The sequence below is a fragment of the Babylonia areolata genome, chromosome 29 (assembly GCF_041734735.1).
Source record: "Babylonia areolata isolate BAREFJ2019XMU chromosome 29, ASM4173473v1, whole genome shotgun sequence".
Classification (NCBI taxonomy): Eukaryota; Metazoa; Mollusca; class Gastropoda; order Neogastropoda; family Buccinidae; genus Babylonia; species Babylonia areolata.
In genome coordinates this window covers 14530514-14554658 of record NC_134904.1, presented here as the reverse complement: position 1 = coordinate 14554658, position 24145 = coordinate 14530514, and the positions used below count along the sequence as shown (strand labels likewise).

General features: G+C 42.5%; 1 protein-coding gene across 1 annotated transcript in view; it reads right to left on the bottom strand.

Moving 5' to 3' along the window:
- Window positions 1–9924: 9924 nt before the first annotated feature.
- The window catches only part of LOC143274936 (uncharacterized), a 40800-nt gene continuing 26579 nt past the window's right edge, over window positions 9925–24145 (bottom strand). Inside the window, exons 10-14 of the mRNA XM_076578939.1 lie at window positions 22694–22967; window positions 20065–20145; window positions 17531–17588; window positions 12982–13090; window positions 9925–11145 (exon numbers count right to left, since the gene is read on the bottom strand). Of these exons, the coding sequence (XP_076435054.1) occupies window positions 10977–11145; window positions 12982–13090; window positions 17531–17588; window positions 20065–20145; window positions 22694–22967 (691 nt within the window). The 3' untranslated portion in view covers window positions 9925–10976. The remainder of the gene's footprint in view (window positions 11146–12981; window positions 13091–17530; window positions 17589–20064; window positions 20146–22693; window positions 22968–24145) is intronic.

Here is a 24145-nt window from a genome sequence, read left to right as displayed (position 1 = left end):
TCTCACAGGTGTCACTGACTATCATATATCAGGTTACTTTACATATGTTGACAGTACATCTCACAGGTGTCACTGACTATCATATATCAGGTTACTTTACATATGTTGACAGTACATCTCACAGGTGTCACTATCATATATCAGGTTACTTTACATGCATTGACAGTACATCTCACAGGTGTCACTGACTATCATATCTCAGGTTATTGTACATGCGCTGACAACACAACTCACAGGTCCGGCTAAGACACGGAGTTACAACATAGAACACACAACAAACAACACTTTTTCTGATTCTGTCATTCACACAGTGAGAAGTTTTTTGGTCAACAGTACACTGTTATCATCATCGTTAAACGAAACATTACCTTTTGTTTTTAATACTGTTATCATCGCCATAATACAATGTCACTTTTAAGTCAACATTTATAAATTCTATGGCATAACAAACTGTAATGTCACTTTTAAGTCAACATTTATAAATTCTATGGCATAACAAACTGTAACTTTTTGTCAAACACTGTCATCATTACTGCTAACACAATGTAACTTGCTTGTCAACACCATCATCACCACTGTTAACACACTGCAACTGGTCTGTCAACAATATCATCAAAAACATTAACAAAATGTAACTTGTTAGTCATCTCACTCATCAATGACATCAACACAATGCAGTTTGTTTGTCAACACACTCATCAATAACATCAACACAATGCAGCTTGTTTGTCAACACACTAATCAATAACATCAACACAATGCAGTTTGTTTGTCAACACACTAATCAATAAATTCAACACAATGCAGCTTGTTTGTCAACACACTAATCAATGACATCAACACAATGCAGTTTGTTTGTCAACACACTCATCAATAACATCAACACAATGCAGTTTGTCAACACACTAATCAATAACATCAACACAATGCAGCTTGTTTGTCAACACACTAATCAATAACATCAACACAATGCAGCTTGTTTGTCAACACACTCATCAATAACATCAACACATAGCAGCTTGTTTGTCAACACACTAATCAATAACATCAACACAATGCAGTTTGTTTGTCAACACACTAATCAATAACATCAACACAATGCAGTTTGTTTGTCAACACGCTAATCAATAACATCAACACAATGCAGCTTGTTTGTCAACACACTAATCAATAACATCAACACAATGCAGTTTGTTTGTCAACACACTAATCAATAACATCAACACAATGCAGCTTGTTTGTCAACACACTCATCAATAACATCAACACAATGCAGCTTGTTTGTCAACACACTAATCAATAACATCAACACATAGCAGCTTGTTTGTCAAAGCACTAATCAATAACATCAACACAATGCAGTTTGTCAACACTAATCAATGACATCAACACAATGCAGTTTGTCAACACACTAATCAATAACATCAACACAATGCAACTTGTTTGTCAAAGCACTAATCAATAACATCAACACAATGCAGCTTGTTTGTCAACACACTAATCAATAACATCAACACAATGCAGTTTGTTTGTCAACACACTAATCAATAACATCAACACAATGCAGTTTGTTTGTCAACACACTAATCAATAACATCAACACAATGCAGCTTGTTTGTCAACACACTAATCAATAACATCAACACAATGCAGTTTGTTTGTCAACACACTCATCAATAACATCAACACAATGCAGCTTGTTTGTCAACACACTAATCAATAACATCAACACAATGCAGTTTGTTTGTCAACACTAATCAATAACATCAACACATTGCAGTTTGTTTGTCAACACTAATCAATAACATCAACGCAATGCAGCTTGTTTGTTAAGACTGTTGTCATAACCACAAATTAACACAATGTTTTTTTGTTGTTGGTTTTGTGTGTGTGTGTGTGTGTGTGTGTGTGTGTGTGTCAACTCAAAACGGGTCAGGATGATAGTAACCGTTCTTTGATGTGAACTTCTTTCTCTTGAGATTGCAGTTTTCGTTCTTTTCCACATTCAGTCCCAGAAGACCAGGCCAGCATTCAACATCTTTGCTCTGGTCTTCCCGAAGATAAAACGGACCTCAACAACACAACTCTCCGTGAACAAACAAACATTAACTCGCATTCACACACGCAAATTCCCACCGCGCTGCTGTCAGGCTGACCACAGTTATCAATCGTCACAATCTGAATTGCTTTTGCCCACCAAAAATCAAAGACACCACTGAAATGCACGCACAAAAAGAAAAGTAATCACACGTCGAACTCATGCCATACTGATCTCGATTCACGAAGGTTGAGAAGTCAAAAGGGTTAATAATAATGTCATCACGGCTAATCTCATGGCCATCAGCAGCATCACCATCACTCAGGACTCTACTGCTACTTAAGGGGGGGGGGGGGGGGGGGGGGGGGGGGGACACGGCAGTGCAAAAGAGACCAAAATGATGATTTTTTTCATGGTTCGGGTTTTTGATGGATTTTGATTCTTGAACATCTCTTCTACCATATGCATAAGTTTCTCCACTGTAAAGATGTCTTTAACAATGAAAAAACTGCCAATAAAGATTGCTTGCTGAATCACGAAAGTGTTTATTAATAATCTTTTGTTCAATTTCGACGCAAGTCGTCAAGTTTCTGGCCTTGACAACATACCTTGGACTTGCTCAATGATGAGTAAACCTACAACCATGAGACTTTGCATGATTGTTTTATGACACTGAAGTTTTGTTGTGAGTATGTATGAAAATATTCTCTGGGTTTTAATTCATAGCAGTTCCAATCTTTTTACCCATTGTAAATTTTGAGAATTTCGCAATACCCAAAATTTCAAAAATTCATAAAAAAAATACAATAACTGAAGAATCAACACAAACTCACGTGAAAATGAAGATAACGTCATTGTGTATCAAGTCCACATAACAAAAAGTGTCTGCATGCACCACATGGACCACAAACCTGATTTCTTTGATACATTGTTTGGCGGCTATTCTGATTTGTTTCCACAGCAACGGGTATTCACAGAAATCTAAGAACACTTTTTTTGTGATCCACAAGTGATGATACACCTAGCAGACAAAAAAAAGAGAGATATAGTTGCAGAGAAAAAAAGTCGTTATTTGACTGTAGTGTCTGGCCTTAACCCATTCAACCCTGTGCAGTCTACAGCCTCGGCAGACTTCCATGCCATATAGTTGGGGAAAAGCATAGGAGTTATATACTGAAATCAACCTGTTCCCCCCCCCCCCTCCCCCCATCCAAACTGACATACAGCTGGAAATACTGTAGAAGTCAGTTCCCTCTGTCTGCAGTTTATGCACATGTAGAAACATAGAAATGAACAAACTTTGCTTTCAGTTTATGCACATGTAGAAACACAGAAATGAACAAACTTTGCTTGCAGTTTATGCACATGTAGAAACACAGAAATGAACGAACTTTGCTTGCAGTTTATGCACATGTAGAAACATGGAAACTGAGGTCGACGTCAGAGCACTGCCTCTGCCTCAGAGCCACAAGCACAGGGCTGAACAAGTTAACCCCATCACCAACACCATCAATACTGTGGCCATCCATGTCAACTCCACCACAACAATGTCACCCCACATGAATATAAATGAAACTGTAACAGTTTATAACATAAACACTGACACAATAAAAGAAAATTGTCACCATCAGTACCAACAAAAACAGAATAAAAGCCATAACTACAGTTAATAACATAAACAACTGACACGATAAAAGAAAATTGTCACCATCAGTACCAACAGAAACAGAATAAAAGCCATAACTACAGTTAATAACAAACAACTGACACGATAAAAGAAAATTGTCACCATCAGTACCAACAAAAACAGAATAAAAGCCATAACTACAGTTAATAACAAACAACTGACACGATAAAAGAAAATTGTCACCATCAGTAACAACAGAAACAGAATAAAAGCCATAACTCCAAATCCATAAACATCAGCATCCCTCCCCACGCTCCTCGTCCCCCACCCCACCCCCAAACCCCTCACAAAAAAAAAATATTATTATATATCATTTCATTCATTTTGCCCATCGCTCCTGGTGGAGCACAGGCCATCGACGACCCCTCGCCATCACACCCTGTTCTGGGCTGTTCTGGCCATTCCAGTCCAGTTGGTCCCTTGCTGCTTCAGCTAAAAAAAAAAAATATATAAAAAAAAAATATATATATATATATATATATATAAATCAATCTTTTTTTTTTTTCTTTTTTTTTTCTTTTAAATGGAAAGAAAAATTAGAGGACGCGTCTACGCTCTGCAAATGTGCAGGACTGTCTCAGCATCCCTTGAACACTTTCGTTTCTCAGGGGGTTTTTTGTTTTTGTTTTTTTGTTTTTTTAAATCAAACTTTCTTATTCAATAATGTAAGCATCAGCATGACAAAATGCTCGCTACCATTCTGTGTACACAACAAAGCCCAAAACACAGAAGAAGTAGGATCCATCAGCTGATCCCCATGAACCGAGACACCTGCATTCAGACACAGAGGAATCTGACCATCATTGCAAAAATCTGCCATCACGATTCCTCACAAAACAAAACCAATCACATTCAGACATAATAACAGCTGATCAAAACAACAACTAAATTATAAATAAATAAAAAAATTGGAAAAAAAAAGAGAACCAAAAAAATCATCACAACATTCGTCACAGCAAATCACACAAAAAAAACCTCATCATTTTCACGTTAAAAAAAAACAAAAAACAAACATTATCACAACTACCAACCAATCATCTTAAAGATATGGCCCATGATTTTTGTTTGTTTGTTGTTGCTGTTGTGGGTTTTTTTTTGTTTGTTTGTTTTTTTGTTGTTGTTTAAATAAGGTCAGGCCTATCTCCCCTCACACCATCACAAGCAGTGCTAACCGATCAGGTGAAAAGGTCTGTGCTTCTTTTCCTCCACCAGGTATACATAGCCACAATAACAACTACAACAAATTTTTCAATACACACACAGTTGCTCTCAAACACAAAGACACAGACACAAGAGCACACATGCCATACCCTCAAATATACACACGATCAGTGGTTGAGAGAGAGGGGGTAGGGGGGGGCAGAGGGGGGTAGGGAGGGAGAATAAAAGAGGCATAACACAAAATGTAAAACACAACACTAATCAATGACATCAACACAATGCAGCTTGTTTGTTAAGACTGTTGTCATAACCACAAATTAACACAATGTTTTTTTGTTGTTGGTTTTGTGTGTGTGTGTGTGTGTGTGTCAACTCAAAACGGGTCAGGATGATAGTAACCGTTCTTGATGTGAACTTCTTTCTCTTGAGATTGCAGTTTTCGTTCTTTTCCACATTCAGTCCCAGAAGACCAGGCCAGCATTCAACATCTTTGCTCTGGTCTTCCCGAAGATAAAACGGACCTCAACAACACACCTCTCCGTGAACAAACAAACATTAACTCGCATTCACACAGGCAAATTCCCACCGTGCTGCTGTCAGGCTGACCACAGTTATCAATCGTCACAATCTGAACTGCTTTTGCCCACCAAAAATCAAAGACACCACTGAAATGCACGCACAAAAAGAAAAGTAATCACACATCAGACTCATGCCATACTGATCTCGATTCACGAAGGTTGAGAAGTCAAAAGGGTGAATAATAATGTCATCACGGCTAATCTCATGGCCATCAGCAGCATCACCATCACTCAGGACTCTACTGCTACTTAAGGGGGGGGGGGGGACACGGCAGTGCAAAAGAGACCAAAATGATGATTTTTTCATGGTTCGGGTTTTTGATGGATTTTGATTCTTGAACATCTCTTCTACCATATGCATAAGTTTTTCCACTGTAAAGATGTCTTTAACAATGAAAAAACTGCCAATAAAGATTGCTTGCTGAATCATGAAAGTGTTTATTAATAATCTTTTGTTCAATTTTGACGCAAGTCGTCAAGTTTCTGGCCTTGACAACATACCTTGGACTTGCTCAATGATGAGTAAACCTACAACCATGAGACTTTGCATGATTGTTTTATGACACTGAAGTTTTGTTGTGAGTATGTATGAAAATATTCTCTGGGTTTTAATTCATAGCAGTTCCAATCTTTTTACCCATTGTAAATTTTGAGGATTTCGCAATACCCAAAATTTCAAAAATTCATAAAAAAAATACAATAACTGAAGAATCAACACAAACTCACGTGAAAATGAAGATAACGTCATTGTGCATCAAGTCCACATAACAAAAAGTGTCTGCATGCACCACATGGACCACAAACCTGATTTCTTTGATACATTGTTTGGCGGCTATTCTGATTTGTTTCCACAGCAACGGGTATTCACAGAAATCTAAGAACACTTTTTTTGTGATCCACAAGTGATGATACACCTAGCAGACAAAAAAAAGAGAGATATAGTTGCAGAGAAAAAAAGTCGTTATTTGACTGTAGTGTCTGGCCTTAACCCATTCAACCCTGTGCAGTCTACAGCCTCGGCAGACTTCCATGCCATATAGTTGGGGAAAAGCATAGGAGTTATATACTGAAATCAACCTGTTTCCCCCACCCCCCCCACCCTCCCCCCATCCAAACTGACATACAGCTGGAAATACTGTAGAAGTCAGTTCCCTCTGTCTGCAGTTTATGCACATGTAGAAGCATAGAAATGAACAAACTTTGCTTGCAGTTTATGCACATGTAGAAACATGGAAACTGAGATCGACGTCACAGCACTGCCTCTGCCTCAGAGCCACAAGCATGGAGCTGAACGAGTTAACCCCATCACCAACACCATCAATACTGTGGCCATTCATGTCAACTCCACCACAACAATGTCACCCCACATGAATATAAATGAAACTGTAACAGTTTATAACATAAACACTGACACAATAAAAGAAAATTGTCACCATCAGTACCAACAAAAACAGAATAAAAGCCATAACTACAGTTAATAACATAAACAACTGACACGATAAAAGAAAATTGTCACCATCAGTACCAACAGAAACAGAATAAAAGCCATAACTACAGTTTATAACATCAACCCTGACACGATAAAAGAAAATTGTCGCCATCAGTACCAATAGAAACAGAATAAAAGCCATAACTCCAAATCCGTAAACATCAGCATCCCTCCCCACGCTCCTCGTCCCCCACCCCACCCCCAAACCCCTCACAAAAAAATATATATCATTTCATTCATTTTGCCCATCGCTCCTGGTGGAGCACAGGCCATCGACGACCCCTCGCCATCACACCCTGTTCTGGGCTATTCTGGCCATTCCAGTCCAGTTGGTCCCTTGCTGCTTCAGCTAAAAAAAAATAATAAATTAAAAAAAAAAAAAAAAAAAAAAAAAAAATATATATATATATATATATATATATAAATCAATTTTTTTTTTTCTTTTTTTTAAATGGATAAGAAAAATTAGAGGATGCTTCTACGCTCTGCAAATGTGCAGGACTGTCTCAGCATCCCTTGAACACTTTCGTTTCTCAGGGATTTTTTTTTTTTTTCTTTTTTTTTTTTTTTAAATCAAACTTTCTTATTCAATAATGTAAGCATCAGCATGACAAAATGCTCTCTACCATTCCGTGTACACAACAAAGCCCAAAACAGAGGAAGAAGTAGGATCCATCAGCTGATCCCCATGAACCGAGAACCGGCATTCAGACACAGAGGAATCTGACCATCATTGCAAAATCTGCCATCACGATTCATCACAAAACAAAACCAATCACATTCAGACATAATAACAGCTGATCAAAACAACAACTAAATTATAAAAATTAAAAAAAAATTTTTTTTAAAGAGAACCAAAAAAATCATCACAACATTCGTCACAGCAAATCACACAAAAAAAACCCTCATCATTTTCACGTTAAAAAAAAACAACAAAACAAACATTATCACAACTACCAACCAATCATCTTAAAGATATGGCCCATGATTTTTGTTTGTTTGTTTGTTTGTTGTTGCTGTTGTGGGTTTTTTTTTGTTTGTTTGTTTTTTTTGTTCTTGTTTAAATAAGGTCAGGCCTATCTCCCCTCACACCATCACAAGCAGTGCTAACCGATCAGGTGAAAAGGTCTGTGCTTCTTTTCCTCCACCAGGTATACATAGCCACAATAACAACAACAACAAATTTTTCAATACACACACAGCTGCTCTCAAACACACACACACACACATAATTATGCACACACACACACACACACAAAGACACAGACACAAGAGCACACGTGCCATACCCTCAAATGTACACACAATCAGTGGCTGAGAGAGAGGGGGTAGGAGGGGGGCAGAGGGGGGTAGGGAGGGGAGAATAAAAGAGGCATAACACAAAATGTAAAACACAACAGATAATAATAATGGATACTTATATAGCACACTATCCAGAAATCTGCTCTAGGTGCTTTACAAAAACGCTTTTGTTAACATAAAACATTACATCTATGTTACATACACACACCAAAATGTGACTACACACACACACACACACACACACTGCATACATACATTTTAACAATACATGTGTATCTAACAGCTACCCTAACACATACGCACACATAGGCAGGCACAAACTTACATAAGCTCACGCACACACAATACACATTCATATACATGCATGTAGTTATAGTCAAGCACAGCTAATGCAAAGGAAGTGGACCTGCCACAATTGAACCTACTGCTGAGGGAAAAGGTGGGTTTTGAGACGAGATTTAAAAGATGCGAGGGAATCAGAACGACAGAGGGGGGAAAAAAAATCAAGACACGTGTAAGCTCTGTCTGAACTTGACAGAATACAGAGAAAAACAGCACAGATAGTACATCATAGGCTGGAAAAAAAAAAAAAAAAAAAAAAAAAAAGTGTCAATGCCTGCTCGAAAAAAGGGGAACGGACTGTGTAGGCAGGAAAAGGAGACAACAGTGAAGGAAGAAAAAAAAAAGGAGGCAGAAATAAAGAGAGCAATAGGAAAGAGGAAATTACTTGCAACAGAATTTCCAGAAGGTGGGGATACTGTTTGTACTGAAAGACCCCCGTCATCCCCACGAGGAGAACACAAGATTATTGCACTATGAAAAAAACAGGTAACCAGCACTGTTTCACCAGCATCAACAACAGCACACAACACATCTCATTGCAGGACTTCAAACAATTTCCTTATCTCATTGCAGGACTTCAAACAATTTCCAATTTCCCTGCAATGAAATATAATCATGACAACATTAAGGAAAATGATAATGATAATGAATAATTCTTTATATATATATAAGTGTGTGTGAGTGTGCGTGTGTGCATGTGTTGGAGAGAGAGAAAGAGAGAGAGGGAGAGGGAGAGAGAGAAGAGCAAGTGAGCTGGATTAGGTGATTTTTTAAAAATTATTTCATTATTTATCGTAACTTTTTCTTTTTTGGTTAACATGTAAAGCACTTTGAGCTCTATTTGAGAAAAAAAAGCTGAGTAAGTGTTTATCATTATCATCATAATTAAAATTATCATTATTATCAAAAATAGTAGTAGTAGTAGTTGTTGTAATATTAGTAGTGTAAAGAACAAAGATTCCCTGAAAAGTATTGAAGCTAAACACGCTGTGCTAAATATAAAAGAGAGCACGAACAACCAACAACAGCAACAAAATTTAAACAGAAACAATGAAAACACATGTTTTTCACAATATAGAAGGTACCTTCACAGTTTATATCTACCTATATATATATATATATATGCAGAAACATACAGCCAGTGAAAGGTCAGTGTTTTCAGTCAGGAGAATGCATGTCAAAAGAGACAAGTCTTATGCTGCATTTTGACAGTCGGCAGTGAAAATCACACACACACACACACACACAAAACACATATATATATATACACCTATGCACACACACACACACACACGTCTCATCCAAATGACTAGCATCCACACCACAACTCAAGGTCTAGTGAAGGGGGGGGGGGGGGGGGGGAGGGGAAAAGATCTGCGGCTGAGCCGATTCAAACCAGCATGCTCAAATTCTCTCGCTTCCTAGGTGAACGAAAGAACTTTCTTGAAAACAATAACTATCACCCTCATCCAAATAACACAGGACAGACTCTCAACCCGCTGAGTTTATATGTGTAGGTCAACTCGCATCAGCTCCTTTTTTTTTTTTTTAACTACCTTTTTTTAAGCGGATGAAGTTTATGCCTAGGTCAGCACATCTGCTACATTTCTAAGCAGATGAATGCTGCATAAAAACTTATCAGTCCTCGCACTTTGAAACCTCCTTGAAACTGAAACTGACAATAACAGCGACAATTTGCTTCACCAACGCAATCACAATCCCCCATCGATCTCGGTGCTTTACGATACATGATCAAGACAGGCCGCACCTGGGGACAGCCGACACAGTGCCACGATGGCTGAAGAATGTTTTTTTTTTTGTTTTTTTTTTGTTGCCCCATCATCTGCACCGTTCCAGTGGCATTACTCCTACCATGACGCTCATTCAGAGTCCCCCATACGCTAGCCACACCGGGGTTTGTCTTTTGCAGTCCCAGTGCCGGCAGTCCATAGGGAACCATCAATGTTAGGAGAGCGCTTGCTTGTTGGCGGTCTGTGTTCCAGGCGTACGTCTCCTTCTTTATTCACAGGCTGTGGTTCCCCACATTCACTCAAACACATACGTGGGCTTTTACACCGTTTTTACCCCCCACCATGTAGGCAGCCATACTCCGTTTTGGGGAGGATAAGGCGTAGGTGAGACGAGGCAACCATACTCCGTCTTCTGGAGGATAAGGCATTGGTGAGAGGAGACAGCCATACTCCATCTGGGGGAGGATAAGGTGTAGGTCAGATGAGGCAGCCATACTCCGTTTTGGGGAGGATAAGGCGTAGGTCAGATGAGGCAGCCATACTCCATTTTGGGGAGGATAAGGTGCATGCGAGAGGAGACAGCCATACTCTGTTTTGGGGAGGGTAAGGCGTAGGTCAGACGAGGTCATCAGAGCAGAGCAGAGCTGTGGTCGGCGTACAGCTTCCTGTCAGCGTACTGGTCCAAGGTGAAGGCCAGGTCACCGGGGTCAGGGAAGCCTCCTGTCTTGGACGCCACCACCTGGAAAAACGTCTCGCTGCTCAGGCTCCGGTGTCCATAGCAACTGGTGGTGTGAGTTCTGCAATACACAGCAGAGACACGCATTACACAGCAGAGACACTTCACAACCGCTGCTGGCGTTGTGCCACAATGGAATCACCTGAATACTGTACAATGTATGCTTGCACTCTTTTTTGTTATCAATACTCAACACTAAGATAAATAAACAGATGAATATTTAATACAGAAGAAATTAATAAATGACAAAAAAGCAGAATATATCAGCTTACCTGAGTCAGGAAGGAGCGCTTATCTGACCTGTGAGGAGTCCTTACCTTACCTGACCAGTGAAGAGTGCTTACCTGGCCAGCCAGTCAGGAGTGTTAAGGAGTGCTTACCTGGCCAGCCAGTCAGGAGTGTTAAGGAGTGCTTACCTGGCCAGCCAGTCAGGAGTGTTAAGGAGTGCTTACCTGGCCAGCCAGTCAGGGGTGTTAAGGAGTGCTTACCTGGCCAGTCAGTCAGGAGTGTTAAGGAGTGCTCACCTGGCCAGTCAGTCAGGAGCGTTGAGGAGTGCTTACCTGACCAGTCAGTCAGGAGTGTTAAGGAGTGCTCACCTGGCCAGTCAGTCAGGAGTGTTGAGGAGTGCTCACCTGACCAGTCAGGAGTGTTAAGGAGTGTTTACCTGGCCAGTCAGTCAGGAGTGTTAAGGAGTGCTTACCTGGCCAGTCAGTCAGGAGTGTTAAGGAGTGCTTACCTGGCCAGTCAGTCAGGAGCGATAAGGAGTGCTTACCTGGCTAGTCAGTCATGAGTGTTAAGGAGTGCTTACCTGGCCAGTCAGTCAGGAGTGTTAAGGAGTGCTTACCTGGCCAGTCAGTCAGGAGTGTTAAGGAGTGCTCACCTGGCTAGTCAGTCAGGAGTGCTAAGGAGTGCTTACCTGGGCAGCCAGTCAGGAGTGTTAAGGAGTGCTTACCTGGCCAGTTCAGTCAGGAGTGTTGAGTGCTTACCTGACCAGTCAGTCAGGAGTGTTAAGGAGTGCTTACCTGGGCAGCCAGTCAGGAGTGTTAAGGAGTGCTTACCTGGCCAGTTCAGTCAGGAGTGTTGAGTGCTTACCTGGCCAATCCATCAGGAGTGTTAAGGAGTGCTTACCTGGCCAATCCATCAGGAGTGTTAAGGAGTGCTTACCTGGCCAATCCATCAGGAGTGTTAAGGAGTGCTTACCTGGCCAATCCATCAGGAGTGTTAAGGAGTGCTTTACCTGGCCAGTCAGTCAGGAGTGTTAAGGAGTGCTCACCTGACCAGTCAGTCAGGAGTGTTAAGGAGTGCTTACCTGGCCAGTCAGTCAGGAGCGTTGAGGAGTGCTTACCTGGCCAGTCAGTCAGGAGTGTTGAGTGCCCACCTGACCAGTCAGTCAGGAGTGTTAAGTAGTGCTCACCTGACCAGTCAGTCAGGAGTGTTAAGGAGTGCTTACCTGACCAGTCCATCAGGAGTGTTAAGGAGTGCTTACCTGGCTAGTCAGTCAGGAGTGTTAAGGAGTGCTCACCTGACCAGTCAGTCAGGAGTGTTAAGGAGTGCTCACCTGACCAGTCAGTCAGGAGTGTTAAGGAGTGCTTACCTGGCCAGTCAGTCAGGAATGTTGAGGAGTGCTTACCTGACCAGGATGTCGCTGGCCTGGGGCCTGGACATGAAGGTGTCGCGCAGGAGTCCTTACCTTACCTGACCAGTGAGGAGTGCTTACCTGACCAGTCAGTCAGGAGTGTTAAGGAGTGCTTACCTGGCCAGTCAGTCAGGAGCGTTGAGGAGTGCTTACCTGGCCAGTCAGTCAGGAGCGTTGAGGAGTGCTTACCTGGCCAGTCAGTCAGGAGCGTTAAGGAGTGCTTCCCTGGCCAGTCCATCAGGAGTGTTAAGGAGTGCTTACCTGGCCAGGATGTCACTGGCCTGGGGCCTGGACATGAAGGTGTCGTGCAGCAGGACAGAGGACGACACCAGTTCATTGGCCAGGCTGGTCACTGGGGCCGTGGCCGTGCCTGAAACACGTCATGACACACGTGTCACCCTCAGTGTCACATCATCTAGGATACACAGAGATGCCAACCCCTGTCAAGTGTTTGCGGAAACAATCAGGAAACTTGGTAGGAACATTCTGAATTTGGTAGGAACACTTGGACTCCAAGCCACATCAACAACTGTACAATTTATGTATAAAGCATACAAACAATTGAGCCAACCTGCAACACAGTGTAACTGCTACGATTAAGCTCATTGGTCCAGTCCATGATGTTTCAATGTAAACAAGCATGCGATTAGCTGAGCATCCTCACATGAGACCCAAGATTAGTAGCAACTGCCATAGCCTCGTGACTGATAGGTCTAGAGCGTCTAGTTAATGTTACGACAGGAAAGCATGTGGCCATGCTTGCAGTAGAAAAAGAACTCATCGAACAATTCTGACATCAGCATAATGTCGGAACGAACTGCGATCAAGCGTAACAAAATACGGTGAAATCGTAACAGCTGGCATCTCTGGACATAGAGAGGTGTTAGTTTGTGGTGGTGGTGATGATGATGATATGGATGCTAATTTTGCGCCTATCCTCCATCAGAGACCAAGCTCTAAGCGCTTTTTACTAACACGGAGTCGTTTGCACAACAGGCTGCCTTACAGGGTAGAGCCGACCAATAGCTGCCATTGGGCGCTCATCATTCGTTTCCTGTATCATTCAGTCATGTTTCTGTCAACACACACACACACACACACACACATGTAACATTTCATGTGTATGACTGTTTTTGTTCATTTACCCCACCATTTAGGCAGCCATACTCCATTTTCCGGCATGTGCATACCAGGAATGTCTTTGTTTCCAAAACCCACTGAACGCTGACATGGCTTACTGGATCTTTAACCTGCGTATTTGATCTTCTGCATGCATATATGGTATACACAAGAAGGGGGTTCAGGCAGTAGCAGGTGTGCACTTATGCTGACCTGGGAGATCGGAAAAACCTCCACCCTTTACCCACCAGGCTAGACAGGGATCGAACTCCGGAAATTTGGGCAAGAACCCAGCGCTGTAACCATCTGACCACTGCACCCATCAGTACATCACTGCTATCATGTTCCACTACACACATCACACTCACATCATCAGCACAAAACATCATCATCGTCCCCTTCCTGGCAGACAGGCCTAACCCCAGAAATCTGACTGTCAAAAACTACAGCCTCCAAAAAAAATTCCAGAATAAATAAAAATCATAACAAACACCATGTCACGTTTTAGATTAGCTCCAGGTCACCGGTGTTCTGGGTTCATTGCACAGCTGAAGACAACACCCACGCTGATTTTGCCCCGGGTGGTGTTCTGGGTTCATTGCACAGCTGAAGACAACACCCACGCTGATTTTGCCCCGGGTGGTGTTCTGGGTTCATTGCACAGCTGAAGACAACACCCACGCTGATTTTGCCTGGATGATGTTCTGGGTTCATCGCACAGCTGAAGACAACACCCACGCTGATTTTGCCCTGGGTGGGGTGTTCAGGTTTCACTGCACAGATGAAGACAACACCCACACCGATTTTGCCCTGGGTGGGGTGTTCTGGTTTCATTGCACAGATGAAGACAACACCCACGCTGATTTTGCCCCGGGTGGTGTTCTGGGTTCATGGCACAGCTGAAGACAACACCCACGCTGATTTTGCCCCGGGTGGTGTTCTGGGTTCATGGCACAGCTGAAGACAACACCCACGCTGATTTTGCCCCGGGTGGTGTTCTGGGTTCATCGCACAGCTGAAGACAACACCCACGCTGATTTTGCCCCAGGTGGTGTTCTGGGTTCATCGCACAGCTGAAGACAACACCCACGCTGATTTTGCCCCGGGTGGTGTTCTGGGTTCAGCGCACAGCTGAAGACAACACCCACGCTGATTTTGCCCCAGGTGGTGTTCTGGGTTCATGGCACAGCTGAAGACAACACCCACGCTGATTTTGCCCCGGGAGGTGTTCTGGGTTCATTGCACGGCTGAAGACAACACCCACGCTGATTTTGCCCTGGGTGGGGTGTTCAGGTTTCACTGCACAGATGAAGACAACACCCACGCTGATTTTGCCCTGGGTGGGGTGTTCAGGTTTCACTGCACAGATGAAGACAACACCCACACTGATTTTGCCCTGGGTGGGGTGTTCTGGTTTCATTGCACAGCTGAAGACAACACCCATGCTGATTTTGCCCCGGGTGGTGTTCTGGGTTCATGGCACAGCTGAAGACAACACCCACGCTGATTTTGCCCCGGGTGGTGTTCTGGGTTCATGGCACAGCTGAAGACAACACCCACGCTGATTTTGCCCTGGGTGGTGTTCTGGGTTCATTGCACAGCTGAAGACAACACCCACGCTGATTTTGTCCTGGGTGGTGTTCTGGGTTCATTGCACAGCTGAAGACAACACCCATGCTGATTTTGCCCCGGGTGGTGTTCTGGGTTCATGGCACAGCTGAAGACAACACCCACGCTGATTTTGCCCTGGGTGGGGTGTTCTGGGTTCATGGCACAGCTGAAGACAACACCCACGCTGATTTTGCCCCGGGTGGTGTTCTGGGTTCATGGCACAGCTGAAGACAACACCCATGCTGATTTTGCCCTGGGTGGTGTTCTGGGTTCATCGCACAGCTGAAGACAACACCCACGCTGATTTTGCCCCAGGTGGTGTTCTGGGTTCATCGCACAGCTGAAGACAACACCCACGCTGATTTTGCCCCGGGTGGTGCTCTGGGTTCATCGCACAGCTGAAGACAACACCCACGCTGATTTTGCCCCGGGTGGTGTTCTGGGTTCATCGCACAGCTGAAGACAACACCCATGCTGATTTTGCCCTGGGTGGGGTGTTCAGGTTTCACTGCACAGATGAAGACAACACCCACACTGATTTTGCCCTGGGTGGGGTGTTCTGGTTTCATTGCACAGCTGAAGACAACACCCACGCTGATTTTGCCCCGGGTGGTGTTCTGGGTTCATGGCACAGCTGAAGACAACACCCACGCTGATTTTGCCCCGGGTGGTGTTCTGGGTTCATTGCACGGCTGAAGACAACACCCACGCTGATTTTGCCCTGGGTGGTGTTCTGGGTTCATTGCACAGCTGAAGACAACACCCACGCTGATTTTGCCCTGGGTGGTGTTCTGGGTTCATTGCACAGCTGAAGACAACACCCACGCTGATTTTGCCCTGGGTAGTGTTCTGGGTTCATTGCACAGCTGAAGACAACACCCACGCTGATTTTGCCCTGGGTGGTGTTCTGAGTTCTGGGTTAATTGCACAGCTGAAGACAACACCCACGCTGATTTTGCCTCGGGTGGTGTTCTGGGTTCATCGTGCAGCTGAAGACAACACCCACGCTGATTTTGCCCCGGGTGGTGTTCTGGGTTCATCGCACAGCTGAAGACAACACCCACGCTGATTTTGCCCCAGGTGGTGTTCTGCACCCATCTTTTTCCACAACGCTTAAGACCAGACACTACAGTCAAATAACGTCTTTTTTTTCTCTCCAACTATATCTCTATTTTTTTTGTCTACTAGGTGAATCATCACTTGTGGATCACAAAAAAAGTGTTCTTAGATTTCTGTGAATACCCACTGCAATGGAAATAAATCAAAATGGCCACCAAACAATGTATTAAAGAAATTGGGTTTGTGGTCCATGTGGTGCATGCAAACACTTTTTGTTATAGGGACTTGATATACAATGACATTATCTTCATTTTCATGTGAGATTGTGTTGATTCTTCAGTTATTGTATTTTTTATGAATTTTTGAAATTTTGGGTATTGTGAAATCCTCAAAATTTACAATGGGTAAAAAGATTGGAACTGCTATGAATTAAAACCCAGAGAATATTTTCATACATACTCACGACAAAACTTCAATAGCGTGTTATAAAACAATCATGCAAAGTCTCGTGGTTGTAGGTTTACTCATCATTGAGCAAGTCTAAGGTATGTTGTCAAGGCCAGAAACTTGACGACTTAGTCGAAATTGAACAAAATAAACACTTCCATGATTCAGCAAGCAATCTTTATTGGCAATTTTTTCATTGTTAAAGACATCTTTACAGTGGAAAAATGTATGCACATGATAGAAGAGATGTTCAAGAATCAAAATCCATCAAAAACCCAAATCATGAAAAATCATCATTTTGGTCTCTTTTACACTGCCGCATCCCCCCTTAAAATCTTTTCAGTGTAGTTCTCATACACATTCCTCTTCACTGCCATGTTGGTTTTCAAATTCATAAATTTCATTGTGCTTACTTTCTGAATTTCTGGTCATGACAGAAAACACTGGCGCTTGTGAATCTAAGCTGCCACTGTGATTGAAAAAAAAAAAATCACTGCGTGCTTTTTTTTTTTTTTTTTTTTTTTACACAAACGTGTGCATGGTGAAGACACCACACCTGAGGGGTCTCTCTCACCTTGCATGGCCTGGGAAGACCGCAGGTACTTGAGGTACAGGTAGGAGGAGCGTCCACTCTGTTCAACACACACAACGCAAACCTTCAAAGTAAATGTGGTCTATGTCTGTCTCTTGTTCTAATGAAATATTGATCACTATCAGCAAAAGTACTCACACTGATCAATATTGATATCATGTTGAGAGTCAGCGTCACTGACAGCAAAAAAATGCTCACTCTGATATTACTGTGACAGCACAAATAGTCACACCCATATAGTAATACTATCATGTCGAGAGTGAGCAACACTGGCAATAATATTCACACTGATATTACTCACTATCATGTTGAGAGTTAGCATCACTGTCAGTAAAAATACTCACAGTGATATTACTGTCATGATGAGAGTTAGTGTCACTGACAGTTAAAATATTCACACTTAATACCTGTCATACTGAGAGTCAGCATCACTGTCACAGTGTCAGTAAAACTACTCACAGTGATATCACTGTCATGATGAGAGTTAGTGTCACTGACAGTTAAAATACTCACACTTAATACCTGTCATACTGAGAGTTAGCATCACTGACTAAAAAAAATACACTGATATTACTATCCTGTCAAAAAGTTAGGAACACAGACAACAAAAATACTCATACTGATCATCACTGATAGCAAGAATACTCAGACTGATATTACTGTCATGTTGAGAGTCGACAGTAAAAAAAATACTCACACTGATATTACTGTCATGCAGACAGTTAGCGTTACTGACAGTAAAAATACTCACTGATGTTACTTTGATGCAGAGAGTTAGCGTCACTGACAGTAAAAATACTCACTGATGTTACTGTCATGCAGAGAGTTAATGTAACTGACAGTTAAAATACTCACACTAATATTACTGTCATGCAGAGAGTTAGCATCACTGACAGTTAAAATACTCACAGTGATAGTGCTGTCATGTAGAGAGTCGACAGCAGAATACTCACACTGATATTACTGTCATGTAGAGAGTTAGCGTCACTGACAGCAAAAATACTCAGCGATATTACTGTTGTGCAGAGAGTTAGTATCACTGACAGTTAAAATACTCACAGTGACAGTACTGTTGTGCAGAGAGTTAGTATCACTGACAGTTAAAATACTCACACTGATATTAGTTTCATGCAGAGAGTTAGCGTCACTGATAGTTAAAATACTCACACTGATGTTACTGTCATGCAGAGAGTTAGCGTCACCAACAGTTAAAATACTCACACTAAAATTAGTTTCATGCAGAGAGTTAGCGTCACTGATAGTTAAAATACCCACAGTGATATTACTGTCATGCAGAGAGTTAGCATCACAAACAGTTGAAATACTCACACTGATATTACTGTCATACAGAGAGTTAGCGTCACTGACAGCAAAAATACTCACACTGATATTACTGTCATGCAGAGAGTTAGCATCACTGACAGCAAAAATACTCACACTGATAGTACTGTCGTGCAGAGAGTTAGCGTCACTGACAGTTAAAATACTCACACTGATATTAGTTTCATGCAGAGAGTTAGCGTCACTGATAGTTAAAATACTCACAGTGATAGTACTGTCATGCAGAGAGTTAGCGGCACTGACAGTTAAAATACTCACACTAATATTACTTTCATGCAGAGAGTTAGCGTCACTGATAGTTAAAATACCCACAGTGATATTACTGTCATGCAGAGAGTTAGCATCACAAACAGTTGAAATACTCACACTGATATTACTGTCATGCAGAGAGTTAGCGTCACTGACAGCAAAAATACTCACACTGATATTACTGTCATGCAGAGAGTTAGCGTCACTGACAGCAAAAATATTCACACTGATATTACTGTCGTGCAGAGAGTTAGCGTCACTGACAGTTAAAATACTCACACTGATATTACTGTCATGCAGAGAGTTAGCGTCACTGACAGTTAAAATACTCACAGTGATAGTACTGTCATGCAGAGAGTTAGCGGCACTGACAGTTAAAATACTCACACTAATATTACTTTCATGCAGAGAGTTAGCGTCACTGATAGTTAAAATACCCACAGTGATATTACTGTCATGCAAAGAGTTAGCATCACAAACAGTTGAAATACTCACAGTGATAGTACTGTCGTGCGGTGAGTTAGTGTCACTGACAGTTAAAATACTCACAGTGATATTAGTTTCATGCAGAGAGTTAGTGTCACCGACAGTTAAAATACTCACACTAATATTAGTTTGATGCAGAGAGTTAGCGTCACCAACAGTTAAAATACTCACACTGATATTACTTTCATGCAGAGAGTTAGCGGCACCGACAGTTAAAATACTCACACTGATAGTACTTCATGCAGAGAGTTAGCGTCACTGACAGTAAAAATACTCACACTGATGTTACTGTCATGCAGAGAGTTAGCATCACCGACAGTTAAAATACTCACACTAATATTATTTTCATGCAGAGAGTTAGCGTCACCGACAGTTAAAATACTCACACTAATATTAGTTTGATGCAGAGAGTTAGTGTCACTGACAGTTAAAATACTCACAGGGATAGTACTGTCGTACAGAGAGTTAGCGTCACTGACAGCAAAGTCTAGGTCTGCCAGCTTGGCCAGGGAAGTCTTCCACTGTAAGCAGGACATGTGAACCAATCAAACTGAGCGTTCTGTCGAACTTGGGATAAGACGACCAATCACAATCAACTTTATTTTTTTCTTTTCTGTTGTTGTTTTTTTTTAACATGTAAACACACACAGTCAATCATAAGAAAATTTCATTAAAAACATTGCTGGAGACCGACAATCAAAGTGAGCATTCTAACAGACATGGTATCAGTTTCTGTTACTCAACTAGGCATCACCGTGTTTGGACGAATCCATATACGCTACATGCCTGCCTGACCAGCTGCATAACCCAACACCTTTAGTCAAGCCTTGAATGCATGTGTGTATACTTGTGTACCTGGATTTCTATCTTCAGAATTTTGCCAGAGGACAACAACCTCGCTGCCATGGGTTCTTTTTCAGTGCACAAAGTTCGTGCTGCACACAGGACCTTGGTTTATTTATTGTCTCATCCGAATGGCTGGACGCTCAGTTTGATTTTCCAGTCAAACTTGGGAGAAATGTCAAGAGTGAGATTCAGGCCTAGACCCTCGAGAACTCTGCACTGGCACATGAGTATCTTAACCATTAAGCCACCTTCCTCTGCCTAGAAGACATGGAAGAATTGCAACCAATTAAAGTCCCCCCCAAACCCTCCACACACATAAAGAATTGCAACCAATCAAAGTCCCCCAAAAAACCCTCCACACACATGAAGAATTACAACCAATCAAAGTCCCCAAAAAAACCCTCCACACACATAAAGAATTACAACCAATCAAAGTCCCCCCAAAAAAAACCCTCCACACACATAAAGAATTACAACCAATCAAAGTCCCCCAAAAAACCCTCCACATACATGAAGAATTGCAACCAATCAAAGTCCCCCCAAAAAACCCTCCACACACACATGTTCTAACCCCCTCCCCATGTCCCTGGGGATGCCGGGGACTCTTTCAGAATAATCATGATATCCACATTCTGGAAATTCTGTGCCAGAAACCTCCTCTCTTTCCACTGCTCTATTTCAGTATTTGTTTCTGGCTTTCACCTTCTTTTTTTTTGTTGTTGTTGTCTCTTCCTTTATCATTTTTTCCCCCCTGCTGGTCTATTCACCATTGTTGTTTAGCTTTTATTGGTTTTTTCTGTTGTTGTTTTTTTGTTTTTTTTTGGAAAGGCTTGAAGTTGAACATTGTTTTATTGTCTTTTGTTTTTCCATGGTAAGTGGACACCCCTACTATGCTGTGTTCTTGTTTTTTTTTGTGCCTTGGACATCATATTATTTGTATTTGTGTATCTTTTTACCACAACAGATTTCTCTGTGTGAAATTCGGGCTGCTCTCCTCAGGGAGAGCATGTCACTATACTACAGCACCACCCTTTTTTTTTTTTTTTCCTGCAAGCAGTTTTATTTGTTTTTCCTATCGAAGTGGATTGTTTCTACAGGAAAAACCTTTTTGTTGCCGTGAGTTCTTTTACGTGCACTAAGTGCATGCTGCACATGGGACCTCAGTTTATTGTCTCATCCGAATGACTAGCGTCCAGACAACCACTCAAGGTCTAGCGGAGGGGGAGAAAATATCGGCGGCTGAGCCATGATTTGAACCAGCACACTCAGATTCTCTCGCTTCCTAAGCAGATGCGTTACCTCTAGGCCATCACTCCACATGTGGTGTCCATCAGCAATTTTTGGTTTTGTTAAATCATGAATAAATGATTTTTCTCATTGTGTATAATTATAACAATGGAGGTACAGGTTATGTTTTCTGAACCCTCAGAAGAAAAACTGAGGGAATGGTCAGAGGTCAGGTACCCGTCGACACCTGGGTGCAGTGAGCCAAGCTGAAGTAAATCACCCTTCCCAAGGACACTGCCCCTGATCATTGGTCAACGCTTGATCAAAGTCCAACGCTTAACGGACCCTTCCACGAGGCCCTAGATGTGACTGTACTTATGCCGCCCCCACCCCTTTTTTTTTCTTTTCTTTTTTCTTTTTCTTTCTTTTTTAACAACCAGTCAAAATGAGCATTTTAACAGACAGGAAGGCTGACAACCAATCAAAGTAGGCATTCTAACAGACATGGAAGGCTGATATCCAATCAAATTCAAAGTAAGTATTCTAAACAACCAGGGGGATTTGGGGGAGGGAGGGTTATATGTGTGTGTGTTTGTATACATGTGTGTGTGTGTGTGTGTGCAAGCATGCATGTGTATGTATGTGTGCACGCATGTGTGTTTGTGTTTGTGTGTGTGTGTGTGTGTGTGTGTGTGTGTGTGTGTGTGTGTGTGTGTGTGTGTGTGTGTGTGTGTGAGTGTGTGTGTGTGTGTGTGTGTGTGTGTGTGTGTGTGTGTGTGTGTCAGTGAGTGTGTGTGTGTGTACCCATGTGTGTGTGTGTATGTGTGAGTCTGTGTGTGTGTGTGTGAGTGTGTGTGTGTGTGTGTGTGAGTCTATGTGTCTGAGTGTGTGAGTCTCTGTGTCTGTGTGTCTGTGTGTCCATGCATGCACGTGTGTGTGTGTGTGTCCAGACACACAGCGACAGACACACTGACAGCGACAGACAGACAGACAGACCAGGGTGTGCACGGTGTCCCTGGTGGCCAGGGCGGGGTCCTCCACCAGCAGCACCAGCAGCGTGTCCATGTGACCCTGCACGTACAGCAGCACGCGCCGACGACCCCCCAAACGCGACCCCCCACGACCCTCGCCCTCACCCCTGGCAGAGGGGTCGCCCGAGGACGGGGAGGAGAGGAGAGGGGTGGTGGAGGGGGAGGGGGAGGACCGGGGCGGGGTGAGGGTGGTGTCCTGGCTGTGGGCAAAGTCGCTGCTGCTGCGCTCCATGCTGCATCTGTGTGACGCACAACAACAACACACAACATGTCACTGTCATGGTTTGACACGGCACGACATGCGTGTTATGGTGTGACATGAAACGACGGACATGTTATAGTCTGACACACCATGATGCAGCGTCTTATGGTGTGAGACTGTGTGACACGACATGACACATGTGTTAAAGTGTTACATGACACGACAGACATGTGTTATGGTGGGCCATAACATGATGCAGTGTTATACTATGACATGACACAAGTGTTACAGTGTGAAACACATGTTAATGTGTGACATGACACAACTTGCGTGTTATAGTGTGACAGAACATAATGCGGTCTTATACTGTGACACAACACAACAAATGTGTTAAGTGTGACAAATCACGACATGCATGTTATAGTGTGAAACAACACTGCATGTGCGTTATCGTGTGACACGACGACTTGCATGCTGCAGTGTGAAACAACATGGTGCGCATGTTAAACTGAGACATGACATGACACGCATGTTAAACTGTGTCACGTAACACGTATGTTATCCATGTTACAGTGTGACACAACACTATGTGCATTTTACAGTGCGACACAACACTATGTGCATGTTATATTGTGACACAACACTATGTGCATGTTACAGTGTGACACACAATACGACGCGTATGTTATCATGCAACAACTTGATGTGCATGTTACGGTGTGAAACAACACAATGCATGTGTTACAATGTGACAACACTAGGTGCATGTTATAGTGTGACACACGACACAGCATGCATATTCACTTCATGCTCTTTATTGTAGCTGGGCAGCCACCACACCATGACTGCTCCTAGCGATACACAACACACCGCACTTCCATCAGATCACAGTGACACACAACACACGAGTTTCACTCCAAAGAAGTAACAGTACACTTCCATCACAACACAACGACACACAACACACCACATGACCATAAGATCACAGTGACACACAACACACCAGAGTCACTACATATACATAACAGTACAGTACACGTCCTTCACAAAACAATGACACTGACACACAACACAACACACTGCATGTCCATAAGATCACAGTGACCGACAACACACCACTCATCACCAGTGTCACTACATATGAGTAACAGTACAGTACACATCCATCACAACACAGCAAGTGACACACAATGTGCTACATGTCCATCAGATGAC